Source organism: Triticum urartu, chromosome 5A (assembly GCF_056163025.1).
Source record: "Triticum urartu cultivar PI428250 chromosome 5A, HENAU_Tu73, whole genome shotgun sequence".
In the NCBI taxonomy this organism is placed as follows: Eukaryota; Viridiplantae; Streptophyta; class Magnoliopsida; order Poales; family Poaceae; genus Triticum; species Triticum urartu.
The window spans coordinates 41,237,311-41,251,909 of record NC_141877.1 but is presented as its reverse complement, the minus strand read 5'-3'; the positions used below and the strand labels follow the sequence as shown (position 1 = coordinate 41,251,909).

Sequence of the window (14,599 nt, the reverse complement as noted above, 5' to 3'; positions counted from 1 at the left end):
AGACAAATAAGCCGCCGGTCCAAGTCTATGACTATTGTCAATGGCAAGTTACACCAATGCAGTTTGACAGACGTGTTTCAATGTTGTGTTTCTCCTGAGGAAGGCCATGAGATCTTATGAGAAATTCATGAAGGTTATTGCGGTCATCATGCCAGGTCTAAATCCTTGGTGGCTAAGGTGTTTCGTCATGGGTTTTATTGGTTGACGGCTCATGCTGATGTAGAAGATATCGTCAGTAAGTGCGATGGATGTCAAAAAAATTCTCGACAAGCTCATGTGTCGGCTCAAGAGTTGCGGATGATTCCTATAACTTGGTCATTTGCAATCTCGAGGCTTGATATGGTTGGACCTTTCAAGAGATCTAAAGATAAGAAGACCCACCTTTTGGTGGTGGTTGACAAGTTTACCAAGTGGGTCGAAGTAGAGCGGGTTAGCAAATGTGATGCGACGACCGCCGTTCAGTTTGTTAAAAAACTGATCTTCCGATTTGGTTACCCTCATAGTATCATCACTAATAATGGTACTAATTTATCTAAGGGTGCTATGAAGGAGTTCTGTCAACGAGAGCATATCCATCATGATGTTTCTTCAGTAGCTCATCCACAGTCTAATGGTCAAGCTGAGAGGGCTAACCAATAAATCTTGAGAGGCATTAAGCCCCGGCTTATGGTTCCTTTGGAAAAAACGCCAGGTTGTTGGGTTGAGGAGTTACCTTTAGTGCTCTGGAGTATGAACAGGTCAACAGGCTATACACCTTTCTTCATGGTATATGGGGCAGCGGCGGTTCTTCCAAGTGATATCCGCCATGACTCGCCCCCGTGTGGCAGCTTATGTTGAAGCTGACAATGAGATAGTTCGTCAAAACGCACTTGATGCTTTGGACGAGGAGTGTGACCGTGCGGCGGCTCGTTTGGCGATATACCAACAAGACATGCATCGCTACCATAGTCGCAGAGTCAAAACCCCGGCGTTTCAAGAAGGCGACTTGGTGCTCCGGCTGATTCAAGATCAGACAGATATGCACAAGTTTTTCCCACCTTGGGAAGGACCTTTGTGGTTAGTAAGAATCTGAATAACGGCTCGTAGTATCTCATTGATCTACGGGAGCACAAGAAGTCATACACCTATGAGCAGGAGACCAATAGGCCATGGAACATTGCTCACCTTCGGCCTTACTATACTTGAGCCACCGTCTCTCCCCATTGTACATACTTCTGTTGATGTATATAGCTTTTATGATCAATATAATAAAGACGGCATCCCTGAAATATATAGAGCCTCCATCGTTTCATTTTTGTGTATCTGAATCTTTATTAACTGATCATAAGGTCATTTTGGGGCTTCCAACCAACTGAGGTTTAGCTTTCATACCCTCTTGACCGGCCTGTTGCCATATTATGAGTTACTAGTACAAATGCCCGTGCGTTGCACCGGGCGAAAAATAAAAAAAACATGCTCCACGTGCCATTATGCAATATCTTTTTAATCTAATTTTTGCAAACATCAGAAATAAGGTTAAACTGAGTATTTCTTTTTGTACGATGAAATTTGAGGTACCCTAAAAATGTTCATCATTACCTATTTTAGCTCCGCACTTTCATTTAATCCGAAAAACACGATTTTTTATCTTAATTTTTGTTGTTCAGAAAACATGTTTTTTTTACTACGAGAAGGGTTTTTTTTTATTTTCGAGAATGCTTTTTGAAATGGGTGAGATGATCTTTTTTGGAATATTATATTTCATTTGTAACTTTTTTCCACTGTTTTAGGGCTTGGTCCATTAACATTTGACCCACGTACTAAGTCCAGTGCAAACTTCACCCATGGCAGGCACGCATGCAGGGTTAGGCGCGCGAGCAGAACATTTTTTGTTGAAAAATAGCATGAACATTTTTAAACTATATTTGTTGTGTTAAGTTTTTTTTACAGATAGTCCTTTTAGGGTATATTTTGGGAGTTTTTACAGATAGTTGGTTGTTTGGTTGGGAAGAGTTCCCCTATGACAAATTAAAATTAGCATATTTTCATCTTGTAAAATGAAGTTGCAAAGGCCATTTATATACAACAAATTTGTTTTCAAAGCATTTCTTGATTTTATACCGCCTATCATTTATAAAGATAGTAAGGTGTCCAACGTTGTGACGGGATAAGTACCTGATGATGTCCAAAGGATTGAGAAAGGACATCAAAGATAGCAAAAAAGTGAAGAATGGCAATGAACAATTTAAGAGCCGCAAGTATAGATATTTTACAAATAAACAAAAAGGAATACACGATTGCTTCTGCCCATTCTCGCCCTACACAAGCAGAAATTACAAATGCCCCTGTGTTGCAACAGGAAAAAACAACAAAATCTTAACCCAATGGCTCAAGACCCCCTCCTCCTCCTCCCATGACCCACAACCAGACATGATGACATCAACAAACTCTTTAAAATACTCTCCACAATGTCATGACAGGATGTGTTGTACTCCCTTCGTCCCAAAAATCTTGTCTTAGATTTGTTCAGATATGGATGTATCTAGCACTAAAATGTAACTAGATATATCCGTATTTAGACAAATCTAAGACAAGAATTTTGGGACGAGGGAGTAGAAAAAACATAAACGTGAATGGATTTCGTAAGTGTACTGAACGGGTAAAGATGAGGTACAGATAAGGTAATACTCCCTCCGTTTCAAAATGGATGACCCAATTTTTTACTCCCTCTGTCCGAAAAAGTTCGGCATATTTTGTGAATAGATTATTGGTTCTATTTCGAGAGTACTGTCTTCTTCTCTTATCCTGGACAATTATTCATCGGTGATCTTCCTTGCAACACCCAAGGACTTCTTGGAAGAATCTAGCAAGAACAGACAGGTGTACCAGTAGATCAACCAGCCGTTATTGCACAATCATACAGGCAACTATAAGGTCTAGCACTGGGCTGGGCACAACACATCTCTGGAGCAAGGGTTGATCATGACCCTACAACAGAAGGGAAGGAATATGGTACAGCTAATAATCCAGCCATCAGGCGATGCATCCTCTTCTCCCAAGGCTCTCCACCGCATCCTTGATGATCTTTTCCAAAGGAGTGAAATGCAGGCCCAGTGCCATCAGCTTCTTCGGCACCGCCTCCGCTCTCACCAGCGCAGGCTGCGTGTCCTCAGGTAATCTGCCGACCAAACCGATCAAACGCAAAGAGATTAGCACCGTGACAACAGTCCATTCATGTCGTCGTTTGTTATGAAATTATGTTCTCCAAACATGTGAAGTATGTGTTCAGTGTGTGTTGCTTACTTCGGGACTTCGTAGTCGGGGTAGAGCTCCGTGACTTGGGACGCGAAATCGCTCAAGCGACATATGGGCTCCACACAGAGGTGACTCCCGGATGCAGCCGGGTTTTCAAACAGCGTGATATGGGCTAATGCGACGTCTTCCACGTGGACTGGCCCGATGAAGAAATCCTTATACTCCTCTGTGCAACCTGTGTGTGTAGTGAAAGATGGGTTGAGGAAATGTTTCCTTATCATAGTAACAAATCACACACTAAACCGGACAAGAAGTCTTCTGAATAACAAATGCAGGTTATTTCATTGCCAGGGTGACGAATGCCAATGGATGATGATTTTTCAATCTATGGTTCTGATGCCAATGCACATGCATTGTTTACGTAAAGTATGGAGCAGAAAAGGGTTTCAGATATGACAAAACATGCGGTTTTACTCTTTATTAGTATACTAACCACTGCAGGATATTCAGTACATCAGTATTAGCTTCATTTCAGCCAGTTCTCTCCTGATGAAACTAATTTGCAGAACTTGTTACTTTTCCTTGCTTTTAACAATTTATTAATGTTACTTGTTTCAGGTGTAGATTATATCCGGAGAACTCTTGGAGGAAGAAAAATTGGTAATATAAAGTACGAAGTTAACTATATATACCGCATCGTTGTATCTGGAGTAGTGAATCCAAAACTTTTTGTTCTACTAAACCTATATAAATCTCAGATTCTCAATCCAAGAGCTTCCAAATCTTCTCCTCGACATCAGTAACGCCCATTTGTATCTCAATTATGGTATGGAGTGAAATCTAGGGTAAAATAGAAATGATTGAATAGGCTTAGCAATGCTTTTGCAAGTTTAAAACACAACTTTCAGTGATGAGAGAAGATCAAAATTTCATGTTACCTACATGTTCAGTAAAACATGAGTACATTGCTCGCAATACGGCTAATAAGTAGGATCAAGATTTCAAGATCGGCGTTTCTGCACAAGAGAGTTTCACCAACAGTAGCAAGTTACCTGGTGGGGTATAACAACCACTGCTGCTCGCTGGAGTCCGACTGTAACGATGTATTCATATGTAAATATATATTCAATAAATATGTAAAGCCCAAATCTATATTTTATCAATTTATTGAAGCTATAACTTTTATATTTTAGCATGACATGATTAATATAGAAAACTATGTAGGTTTGCAGCATGATAATTATCAAAATCACTTTGTATATAAACTACCAATAAGATATTCCAAGTTGTTCCGAAAATAACAGAGAAATGTTACTACATACCCATACTCCTCAGGCATATTTTTCTGTCATTATTCATACGTCATTGCATCACACACACACACACCAGAATTGATCGCATCAAGTGTACTCCATTGCATCTGCCAACATTAATTGCGATATATGTCAGTGTACATACATATCAAGAAAACTTACAAACTTTCATAGAAATAACTTCAGGAATCTTACAGTTGGAGTTGCTGTCAAAATTATTCTCCATAGATCACGTGCTAGTTTTTTTTCTTTCTTTTTTTGCCTAAAGCTCTCCATCTTCACTGCATAATTGTGACGTAGGTTGAAGTGGACCTTGTTAGATCAATACTATAGGCTAATTTCCATAAGAGAAATGATTTTGCAGGATACTTCGACAAATAAGTTAATGAAATTTTGCAACCTGGTAAGCAAAAGAGGTAGGCGCAAGATGAGAATTCACATGCAGTTGCAGAATAAATATGATGTGTCACCAATTAAATTGCTCTCGTCAGATTTGTTAATCATAATGGCAATCTTGGGGGAAGAAGTAGAGGGCCCTGAAGCAGGTAGGACGACATGGAGGCAGACCATGTGTGCCGCAGCTTGCAGAACTGCAATTTAAACCAGCAGCAGTTCAGGTTACATGAGAAAACTGGAAATAGTCATTTACTAGGGTTTAGTCAATAAGGAAAAGACGGGTAGAAAGCATACTGCACCCGATTCATGATACATGTCTCTGAGTCTTTCAACAATCTTATAGCCCTGATCCTTGTCCCTTTCTTTAGAAACACTGAAATCCTCCTCAAACTTAGAAATTCAGACTATACAGCTTAGCTGCAGTATAACACCCTGACCTGAACTCTTTATTTGGTGCCAGGTAGCACTTTGATGCTGTGTTTATATGTTCCAAAACTGTAGGTTGACTGGTGGAGTACTACTTCAGTGATGAGGATCTTCTGATGCATATCATGCCATCGATTACCTCTCTTTGGACATCTTCCTTACTTTAGTAACTCAATTTTCTAATGGGAAACTAATGGCGGAGATCCTATAGACCTCTGATGCAAATTACCTATCCATGACAGAGTCATAGAACAATCAAGCTATTCTTTTTCTTTACTAATATTGCGGGTTGTACAGATCCGGCAGACCTCACCGCCGACAGGGAGGCATTGAGGTGGGGGCCATGTTCGTCGTGATACTCATTAGCATGGCAATGAGAGGGCCTTCCGGCCCAGCGGCTTCATCAACCAGCGCCTATGCCACTGCCATATACAAGAATCATCTACACGGAATTTCTCTTTAGTGCGTTCATGCCTTTTTAATTTGCCAGCGATCGATGCGTGGACTGCCGGAACATGCATTCTAATCAACGGGCGGCGGTGCAGACACTACAACAAACGCAATCAATTCAAAGTCACAAACAGAAAAGGGATAAGCAGCAGCTAGACCATTCACCAATTGTAGTAACTGCTTCATCTTACAGGCCACACAACTTCAAGAGCATAGCAAGCAAGCAAGCAGAAGCAAAAAATCTGAAGCAACAAAGATAAAAGTCAAACAGCACTAACCGACGGCAACTGGAGCTCTGCGCGGCCCCTGCCAGCGCCATCGGAGACCACCAGCTCGAACGGCCCTACCATCTCAGGGACCCTGACGCCGGAGCCGAACGCCAGGTCGCCATCGCCGGTGACGAAGTCGACCCCGTGGGGCCCGACCACCTCCTCCACCGCGGGGGCGTCGGGGCGGCTCCAGTAGACGGCCCCGTCGGAGGCCCGCGCCAGCGCGACAGCGGGGCCCCACGCGGGCGGGGAACTCGTAGCGCTGCACGGCGTCGACGAGCGCGCCCTCGGCGTCGAGCGGCCAGACCTGGACCTTGGCGTCGGGGTCCCAGCCGTACTTGTCGACGATGGCGTCGACGACATCGTCGAAGAAGGTGGGATCCGGGGCGGGCACCGGCTCACGGCCCGCGAAGGCGTAGGCGTGGGAGGAGGCGTTGGAGGTGGCCGCGAGCGGGGACAGCGAGGAGCAGCGCGAGGAGAAGTAGGAGGATCGGGCAGGCCTAGGAGGTACGATCCCCCGGGAGGCCAGGACCAGCGCCACCGCCATCTTCGTTCTCATGGTGTGTTGGGGACGACGGCCTGGAGTCGGGATTGGGGCAGGGGGAGACCGGGCGTTGCGTCCGACCCGAACGGATCGTTTTTTTTTTTTTACTTATTACTCCCTCCGTCCAGAAATACTTGTCTTAAAAATGGATAAAATGGATGTATATATAACTAAAATAAGTCTAGATACATCCATTTATAGGACAAGTATTTTCGGACGGAGGGAGTACGTACTAACTTAAATCTGAAGCGTGGGTTAATTACCAGAAACTTGAGGGAGTGTTTTGCAAAAACACCGTGACGGTGAACCCGACAGATTCAATCCGTGCTTCTTTATTATTACTAGCACACATGCCCATGCGTTGCCACAGGAGATAACTAAGTTGTCGATACCCTTGTGCATCGGTGATGAGTGCCAACGGGTTGAGCAAGGTGAGATTCCGGCCTTCGGCATAAGATTTGTCCGATATCCTAGGATGTTGTTTTGCACATATTTCCCCGATTGGCGAGCATGACGACAATGCCAACGATTTGCATGGATAGGCCGACTTGAAAATCACGAGCTCCTCCTCATCCCCCAAAACACCCCGGTGTACCTTCTATTCAAGGTGGCTCGTCAGATTATTGTTGACAACTCTCAACCTGGAGCAAGGACACCATGGTGAGCTCGCGACACACTTGGAGCGGTTCCACTCTTCACATTCATTGGTCAATCTCATTGTCGATTGGGGCAAATCCATGAGAACTCGGCCACCTCATTTCATCTTTCACCGCATCCCATATAAACCACAACTTCAAAATTGTAGTATTCTGGAGATTTCTAAACTCAGTAGCGGTATAGACATGGTACCACAAAAATATTATAGAAGAAGCTTTTTATGCAGCTCTGACAACATGACAGTAAGGTGATCACTTCATAATTAAAGTGCCCAACTAACGAAAGTTTTTCCACAACCAAAAGCACCAGCAATAGCACATGTTCCTCCAAAACTAAGGGGAACAATGCATCAAGCACACGCTGGACCCATTTTAAAGCAGGTATGACTATAATTTAATGACGTCGAATGGAAATGAAAAACCAACACCTGAGGATGTTTGCTTATGTAAGAATAGAAACGGTGTTAAACCATTTTCATAAATTCCACAATACATGCAGTTGAATAAAAGTTGGAAGGCCCAAACGACATGAGTCAGGTGCAAAGGAAAAATAACCCATAAATACACATGCATCCTAGATGAACGTGAATGCAAAAACACGACGTGCGGCCAAAATCATCAACCAGATAAAGAAATAATCATAATATGCTTCATGGATTAATCTGGAGCCTGGACATGTTTATCATTGATCCAGACTAATCTCAAATGTGATTTTTTAGCTTATAAATACATGGTTGAATGACCACAGCAATTTTTTGCCAGGCGGCAGTTTAGTGAAATATAATTGTTCATCTGCAGAGAAAGCACGTCTGCTCATGCATTGAATGTATAAATTGGCAAGTTTTCTATTTTGATGTTTGAGGAACTATGAACCGCTAAGTAGTTTGTGCATTCCTTCTACTCGTCTACCTGATAAGGAATTCTCTGTAGTCATTTTGCTGCTGTAGACATGCAATGTAAAACCCCATGATTGTCAGCCGAGTTTGAAAGCTCTATGGCAGTCAATCTAACAGAATTTACTAAATAGCACTGGCGGTCTATGAACTTGCACTGCGGGTGCACTTTAGTCACACAACTTGCAAACCGGAAGAACCCGTCACAGAACTTGCATTATGGGTGCAATCAAGTCACACGCGCCAGCTGAACCGCGCCGACGCCCGGTTTTCTCAGTACTTTTGCAGAAAAGTCCTTCGCGATATTGTTTGAGGGCCGTATTGCAATCTCTGTAGATTTATAACCGAATCGAACCCTAGTTCCCAAATCGAAACCAAATCCCTAGTTCTCGTCTCTCCTCTCACACCTACGGCGGCGGCAGATGGGCGGCGGCGGTGGTGACGGCAGCGAGAGCTCGAGCGGTGGCGGCTTTCCTGGCTGGAGTTGTTCCTCCTCCCTCGCCGGAAGTAGCCGTGGTGCCGCCATCATCGTGGCGGACAGTATGGCAGGCGGCAGCTCGGAGAGCGTGGCACTGGCCAGCCGCGCCGTCGCCGGTGTCCGCGATGGCAGGTCTCCGGCGCCCGCTGTGGCATGGCCTCGCATCCGAGACTCGCGTTTGTTTCCTCAAGAGGTGTGGCAGCGGGGCGAGCCGGAGTTGCGGCCAGAGTGCAGGCGGGTCGTCATCGCTCGCACTGCTGGCATGGCGGCTCTCGAGGGAGATTTCTATGGCCGTGTCCTGTACGCCACCATCATTGGACAGCCGCGGAGCGTGGTGACGCCGAAGACACTAGCGGCGGCGATGGAGTCTCACTGTGCTGTCCGACGGACGACAATCAAGGTGGAGGTCACTTGCCCACCATTCCATTTTTTCGTTCGCTTCGAGTCGACAGATGATTGCACTCGTGTGGTGCACGCGTCGGAGCAGCTTCGTTGTTGTGGCAGCAGGATTTCTTTTCAGCGCTGGTCAAGCTTCTCGCGTGGCAAGCCGGGGGAGCTCAAGTACAAGACGTTGCTGAGTTTGGAGGGGTTGTCGGAGGAGGCTTGGGATCCACACCCCGTCAACCTGGTGCTCGCCGGTGTCGACGGCGAGCTCATTGACATGCTCCCGGCCACCGACAAGTGGGTGTTGCCGGTGACCACGTGGCTGCGCAACCCTTCAGGTGTGCCAAAGGTGCTCATCATGGCTGTTCCTGCACCTCCTACGGGGCCATGGAAGCCAGACTCCGACGACGAGAACGCACATTCACCGCCGGCTCCAAATTCTCCCACAGAGCGTGCAACCGTAGAATTTCCAGTGATTATGCATGTCAAAGAGGTCGTCGATCGTGGCCCATTGCTAACTGAAGGCTTGGCTGTAGAATTTCTCCCTGATGAAGATGAAGACCTTACCCGGAAGCATACTTTCACCACCTGGCGCGGCAAGATAGATGGCACTGGCCCTGGACAATATGGCACAGCTTAAGCGATGATCAGTAGTTTGGTGTTTTCATTTGAATTTATCGGTCTGTAATGTTGAATGTGAACTTGTCGTGTCGTGTTGTTAGTTTGTTACTGTCAGTTTGATGTTATAATCCTGAATGTTGTCTGTTACAACTGTTGTCGCTTATGTGAATTTGCTTATTTTGTTTCATGTGTGCAAAAGTATGCTCTACATATATGATTGCAAATATGTAGAAGATCGGTCCATAATTTCAGCCACAGTTTAAGTAGTAGTTCAGCAGAGTTTCGTATCCACCAAAAGACCAGTACATAACACTACAGAAGTTCAATTAGTTGCCACTTCATACTACAACAAAATGAAATTGTAGCACATGTCCACTTGATACTACTTAGTACTACTAGTTCATGAGAACATAAGGCATCTCAATCTTCTGGGTGACCTGGAACTCATCTTGGGCTTCCTCTTACACATGTCCAGTTCTACTTGTTCCTTCCCCAAGTAAGAGCCACTCCATTCCCCTAGTTTTTCTTTTCCTTTTCCCTCTTGTTCTTGTAGAATTTGTTCTTCCTGCTGCCACTGACCCACCTCTTGCTCCTCTTGCTCCTCTTCTTCCTCTTGCCCCTCTTGCTCCTCTTGCTCTTTGTGTTGTGTGTGCTGGTTCATCTGGAATGTTGGCCCTAAGCTCAGCAACAAATGCACTTTCATATGGAATTCGGTGCATCCTAGAAACAGGTACTCCTTGTGCTGGCCCCTAAACACATAAATAAATAAGATGAGGACAGGGTCAATTTCACCATATGTTAGTTCATGTCATTTGTGAAACGAATTATTTCACCAACTGTTTTATAAGTACCTCATGTGATAAAATATGTACCATGTTGTCTTGTACTTGTGTTGGGTCCAAATGTGGCCTCATAGTTCTATGTTGAATATGCTGACAACATCAACAAACACTATGTAAGTAAAGGATTTAATTAATTTTCTTTTAGTAAGTAGAAAAAGTAGAACTCACAGTTAATATTACTGGAAAGTCAACATCTCCATTCTCATCAATAACCATTTTGGACTTCTTTTTCTTTGCCTTTTCCATCAGCTGCTGTACTAGTTCATTCATTTTGTCAGTGGGCTTTCTCTTCCTTCCTCTAGAACTTTTTGCTCTAACTAGATCATTTGGCTCTACAACATGCTCAGTTTGCTCTGGAACTTGCTCAGGATGCTCTGGAACATGCTCAGTTTGCTCTGGAACTTGCTCAGCTTGTTCCTCATCATCCCCACCCACTTCTCTTATTACAGCAGCTTTCAACTTTGAGCAGCCACTTCTGTTATGACCAGCTTCTTTGCAGTAACCACAGTGCATAATAGCACCATGCCTGCTTAGTTTGGTGCCATCTTCACTCTCCTCAGGTTGCTGCCTTCTGTTCTTCCTTCTCCTTCCAGCTCTTCTCTCATATAGTGGTGGTAAAATAGGTGTTGCAGATACAACAGCCCACTCATCTTTATCTCTAGTTGGATATATCTGTACCCCATAAGCTAGACAGTATGTTTACACAGTGTAACAAGAAGAAACCATGGTTTCAGGTTTAATCCTTTCATGTCTGCAACATGCACATGCATGGCTGCAGGGAACACCTGTGAGTTGCCACCTTCTGCAAGTACATGTATGCATATTTAACTCGACTATGTATTGCTTGTCATTGGACAAAACACCAAAGACACCCATGCCTGACTCCTCAGGATGACAATTGGTAGACAACTCTATATTTTTTCTTAATTTGTCTCTGATTTTGGGAGTTAGATTGCCTGTCCATTTTTGAGTAGCTTCTTTTTTCTTTGACATATGCCTGTGCATTAACTGTGATTTTATCCTCTCCAACATGGACAACACAGGTAGTTCTCTAGCTTCTAGTATGTACCTAGTGGAATTCAGTAAGAACAATAGTCAGTTATTGCAGTTATAGACAGGCAATTAAGTAAGACAGACTATTAAGTAAGACAGGCAATTAAGTAAGAACAACATTCAGTTACCTGTTGAAAACTTTACATGTGTTGTTCAATAGAATGTCACATTTAGGAAGCTCACGAAAAAAAGCCCTTGACCATTGATTTGGTGCTTTATCTTCCAACCAAGCATAAGATTCTGGGTTATCTTGCTTCAGTTTCTCCATGTTTAGTTCAAACATGGTTGGTGTAGTGGATTTGGCACAAGCCCACACTTGTTGTCTTATTATCTCACCTTTGTGCACTGAATGCAAGTTTTGGTATAAGTGTCTCACACAAAACCTATGCTCTGAGTCACAGAACTGCTCATTTACAGCCTTGATTAGCCCCTAATAGAGGAAACCAGTTATATCTTAGTTTGTATGAACTGAATTGCAACACTGACACTAACATGAACAGTAACTGAACATTAACAGTGATTTACCTTCTGTTTGTCACTCATGATAGTGATTGTGCTTGTGTTAATTATGTTGAGGTCTTGCTTCAGTGTACAAAGGAACCAGTTCCAAGATGCATAACATTCTGTCTCCACCAGTAGGATAAATTGAGTCATTGCCATCAATACCAACTGAAGTGAGTAATTGGCCACCATACTTTGTCTTTATGAACGTGCCATCAATACAAATGATTGGCCTGCAGCCCTTCAGCCAACCTATTTTACATGCTGCCAAACTTAAGTAGCAAGTACTAAATAGGCCATTCTCTAGGTTCAGATAGAAAGATGGCCCTGGATTGCTATGTCTTACTTCCTCTGCATATCTCCAAAGCAATGAGTACTGCTTCACCTCATCCCCACGCACAACTTCCAATGCTGCTTTCCTAGCTCTCCCTAGCTTGTGCCTGCTAACTTCCATGTTGAATTTCTTCCTGACTTTTCTTGAAAAGGTAGACAGTGAAATCTTGTCATTGTCTCTGAACTTCTCTACATATTTATTGGCAAAAAAAGGTGCTGTTAGTTCCTTCACATCCCAAACTTTTTCACATGTATGCTCTCCAACATAAGTCTTTACAAGGAAGGACTGTGTCCTGCTGTCATTGACAGCCACAAGCTTCCAAGGGCAACCCTCAGAACACACAGCCTCAAACCTTTGCTTGTTATTTCTTTTCTTCTTAATTTGCACCTTGTTCTTTACTGCATATTGTTCTACAACTTTCCTAAGTAGATCCACTGAATCAAATGCCATTCCTAGCTTGAACTGAGGGTTTTCCATGTCAACAGCAGGGTTAAATGTTTTAAACCTATATATAGGTTTCTCCTTCTTTTTCTTTGCCTTGTACTCCTCATCATCGGAGTCACTTTTATGTCTTTTCTCCAAGTCATCCTCTTCTGGCAGTTGCAGATCATCCTCATGAACATCATCTGACCCAGGAACATGCCTATATTCAGCTCCTATGTTTTTGCCCTTCTCAACCATAGCATCATGCACAACATCATCTACATTCTTATCATAGTCCTTATCATCCTCCTCCTCCATTCCATAATCACTGTCGTACCAAGTAGGATCAATGTCTGAATCACAATCGTACTCTTCTTCTGAAACTTCTGAATTCTCTGACACATCTGATTTTTCTTGGCCCTCTGACCCATCTGCATCTGCTTGTTGCTCTACAGTAGATGCATTTTCTGAACTACCTGCCACTGTCTCTGATTTCATCTTCCTAATCTTCTCTGTGCTAAAAGGGCTCATTATAACTGTAGGTAGTGCAGGGGAACCTTTAATTGCAATGTCATCTTCCTCCTCTTGATTCTGTTCTCTGATATGTTTAACAAACAGAACCAGTACCTTGGAGTAAATAGATGCTCTGGCCATCTTTAAACAGTCATTTTCCAAGTTAATTTCCACCACATCTGCAAGAGTTTTACCAGGTGGGCACCATAGCATAATTTTCTCCTCATCGGGATAATTAAGTTGTGCTAGCATATAGCAGATCACATCATTACATAGTGTATTCCTGTCCAGATTGTCAAACCATGTTATCTTCTCATCCAAATATGTCAGATTCACTCCTTTTCCCGCAAAAAACCCACCATGATGCACCTCCACACTGAATTTCACCGAATCATACCCTCCATTTGTGAGCGGAGGCAATATCAGCCCAACATGCCCACACAATATGAACTAACCCTAGGATGCAGCCCAACATACAAAAAGAGGTAAAAGAGGTACCAACCATGTCAAGTACCTAGTACTGCACATCTCAGACCTATAACTATTTAGATGCACCACCAGTATTTCATCTATTGCGTGAAGGAGGAAACCCTAACTAAAATTAGGGGACGGGATAGGGGGAGGGGGAAACTCACCGTAAGTCGGACCCCCATGCCATTCAGTGCGAAGAACCGGCAACTCCACCGTCGGATGGAACACCGTCTGGACCGGCACCCTGTCCGCCGACGATCTCCATGACAGCGCGGCGCCGCCTGTCTCCTCTCCCATCGGCAACGAACAGAGGCAGCGAGAGAAAACAGAGGAGTGTTTCAATGCGGCATTGCTTGAGACTTCAGGGGGCTATCTGCAAAAAAAGCGGCTGTCACGTGCGACGCGCGTGACCTGAAATCAGAGAAAACCGGGCGTCGGCGCGGTTTAGCTGGCGCGTGTGACTTGATTGCACCCGCAATGCAAGTTCTGTGACGGGTTCTTCCGGTTTGCAAGTTGTGTGACTAAAGTGCACCCGCGGTGCAAGTTCATAGACCGCCAGTGCTATTTACTCAACAGAATCTAAATGCAACTTAATTTTGCAGCTTAAAACCTCATTAAGTTCACTTACATGTACGTGGTGAACTTGCCATATAAATCTCTAATACTTACATGTATGTGGTGAAAGTCAGACCTAGTAAGAACCAAGCACAAAACTGGTAAGCAGATAGAGAGGTTGCTGCATATTTTTCCATAAATGATGCTCACACCAACTTACTTATATGACATAGACATCTGAAC

General features: G+C 43.9%; 4 protein-coding genes across 5 annotated transcripts; 1 reads left to right on the top strand and 3 right to left on the bottom strand.

The window, feature by feature from the left end:
* Positions 1 to 2,843: 2,843 nt before the first annotated feature.
* On the bottom strand, positions 2,844 to 6,705 carry LOC125507735 (cinnamoyl-CoA reductase 1-like). 2 transcript variants are annotated; one of them, XM_087525403.1, is made up of 6 exons: positions 6,098 to 6,705; positions 4,948 to 5,137; positions 4,743 to 4,828; positions 4,557 to 4,654; positions 3,283 to 4,327; positions 2,844 to 3,157 (listed from the first exon to the last, which is right to left on the bottom strand). In XM_087525403.1, exons 1-2 carry the CDS (start codon positions 6,449 to 6,451, stop codon positions 5,048 to 5,050), a joined length of 444 nt encoding a protein of 147 aa, XP_087381529.1. In that variant the 5' UTR covers positions 6,452 to 6,705; the 3' UTR covers positions 2,844 to 3,157; positions 3,283 to 4,327; positions 4,557 to 4,654; positions 4,743 to 4,828; positions 4,948 to 5,047. The 2 variants fall into 2 exon arrangements, with proteins under 2 accessions (XP_087381529.1, XP_087381530.1); XM_087525404.1 differs by lacking the exons at positions 4,948 to 5,137; positions 6,098 to 6,705 and having other exon boundaries at positions 3,283 to 3,469; positions 4,287 to 4,327; positions 4,743 to 4,833.
* Positions 6,706 to 8,603: 1,898 nt separating this feature from the next.
* LOC147967838 (uncharacterized) lies at positions 8,604 to 9,683 on the top strand. The gene has a single exon (XM_087523276.1). It carries the CDS (start codon positions 8,604 to 8,606, stop codon positions 9,681 to 9,683), a length of 1,080 nt encoding a protein of 359 aa, XP_087379402.1.
* Positions 9,684 to 10,001: 318 nt separating this feature from the next.
* LOC147967837 (uncharacterized) lies at positions 10,002 to 11,103 on the bottom strand. Its single transcript, XM_087522561.1, has 3 exons — positions 10,675 to 11,103; positions 10,516 to 10,596; positions 10,002 to 10,413 (listed from the first exon to the last, which is right to left on the bottom strand). Exons 1-3 carry the CDS (start codon positions 11,017 to 11,019, stop codon positions 10,126 to 10,128), a joined length of 714 nt encoding a protein of 237 aa, XP_087378687.1. The 5' UTR covers positions 11,020 to 11,103; the 3' UTR covers positions 10,002 to 10,125.
* A 482-nt stretch (positions 11,104 to 11,585) lies between these two features.
* On the bottom strand, positions 11,586 to 14,159 carry LOC147967836 (uncharacterized). The gene is made up of 5 exons (XM_087523275.1): positions 13,966 to 14,159; positions 12,407 to 13,728; positions 12,085 to 12,141; positions 11,936 to 11,989; positions 11,586 to 11,642 (listed from the first exon to the last, which is right to left on the bottom strand). The coding sequence occupies exons 1-5, from the start codon at positions 14,096 to 14,098 to the stop codon at positions 11,586 to 11,588; spliced, it is 1,623 nt and encodes a 540-aa protein (XP_087379401.1). The 5' UTR covers positions 14,099 to 14,159.
* Positions 14,160 to 14,599: the final 440 nt, after the last annotated feature.

Excerpts from the sequence above, each read along its gene's own strand:
- LOC125507735 (XM_087525403.1), bottom strand. The coding sequence starts at position 6,451 with ATGTCGTCGACGCCATCGTCGACAAGTACGGCTGGGACCCCGACGCCA. Across the intron at positions 5,138-6,097 it reads CAGAGCTCCAGTTGCCGTCG|TTCTGCAAGCTGCGGCACAC; the intron begins GTTAGTGCTGTT and ends TTTAAATTGCAG.
- LOC147967838 (XM_087523276.1), top strand. The coding sequence starts at position 8,604 with ATGGGCGGCGGCGGTGGTGACGGCAGCGAGAGCTCGAGCGGTGGCGGC.
- LOC147967837 (XM_087522561.1), bottom strand. The coding sequence starts at position 11,019 with ATGCACTGTGGTTACTGCAAAGAAGCTGGTCATAACAGAAGTGGCTGC. Across the intron at positions 10,597-10,674 it reads ACTTTCCAGTAATATTAACT|CATATTCAACATAGAACTAT; the intron begins GTGAGTTCTACT and ends TGATGTTGTCAG. Across the intron at positions 10,414-10,515 it reads TACATATTTTATCACATGAG|GGGCCAGCACAAGGAGTACC; the intron begins GTACTTATAAAA and ends TTATGTGTTTAG.
- LOC147967836 (XM_087523275.1), bottom strand. The coding sequence starts at position 14,098 with ATGGGAGAGGAGACAGGCGGCGCCGCGCTGTCATGGAGATCGTCGGCG. Across the intron at positions 13,729-13,965 it reads GCATGGGGGTCCGACTTACG|GGTATGATTCGGTGAAATTC; the intron begins GTGAGTTTCCCC and ends TCACAAATGGAG. Across the intron at positions 12,142-12,406 it reads TTTGGAGATATGCAGAGGAA|CAAGACCTCAACATAATTAA; the intron begins GTAAGACATAGC and ends TGTACACTGAAG.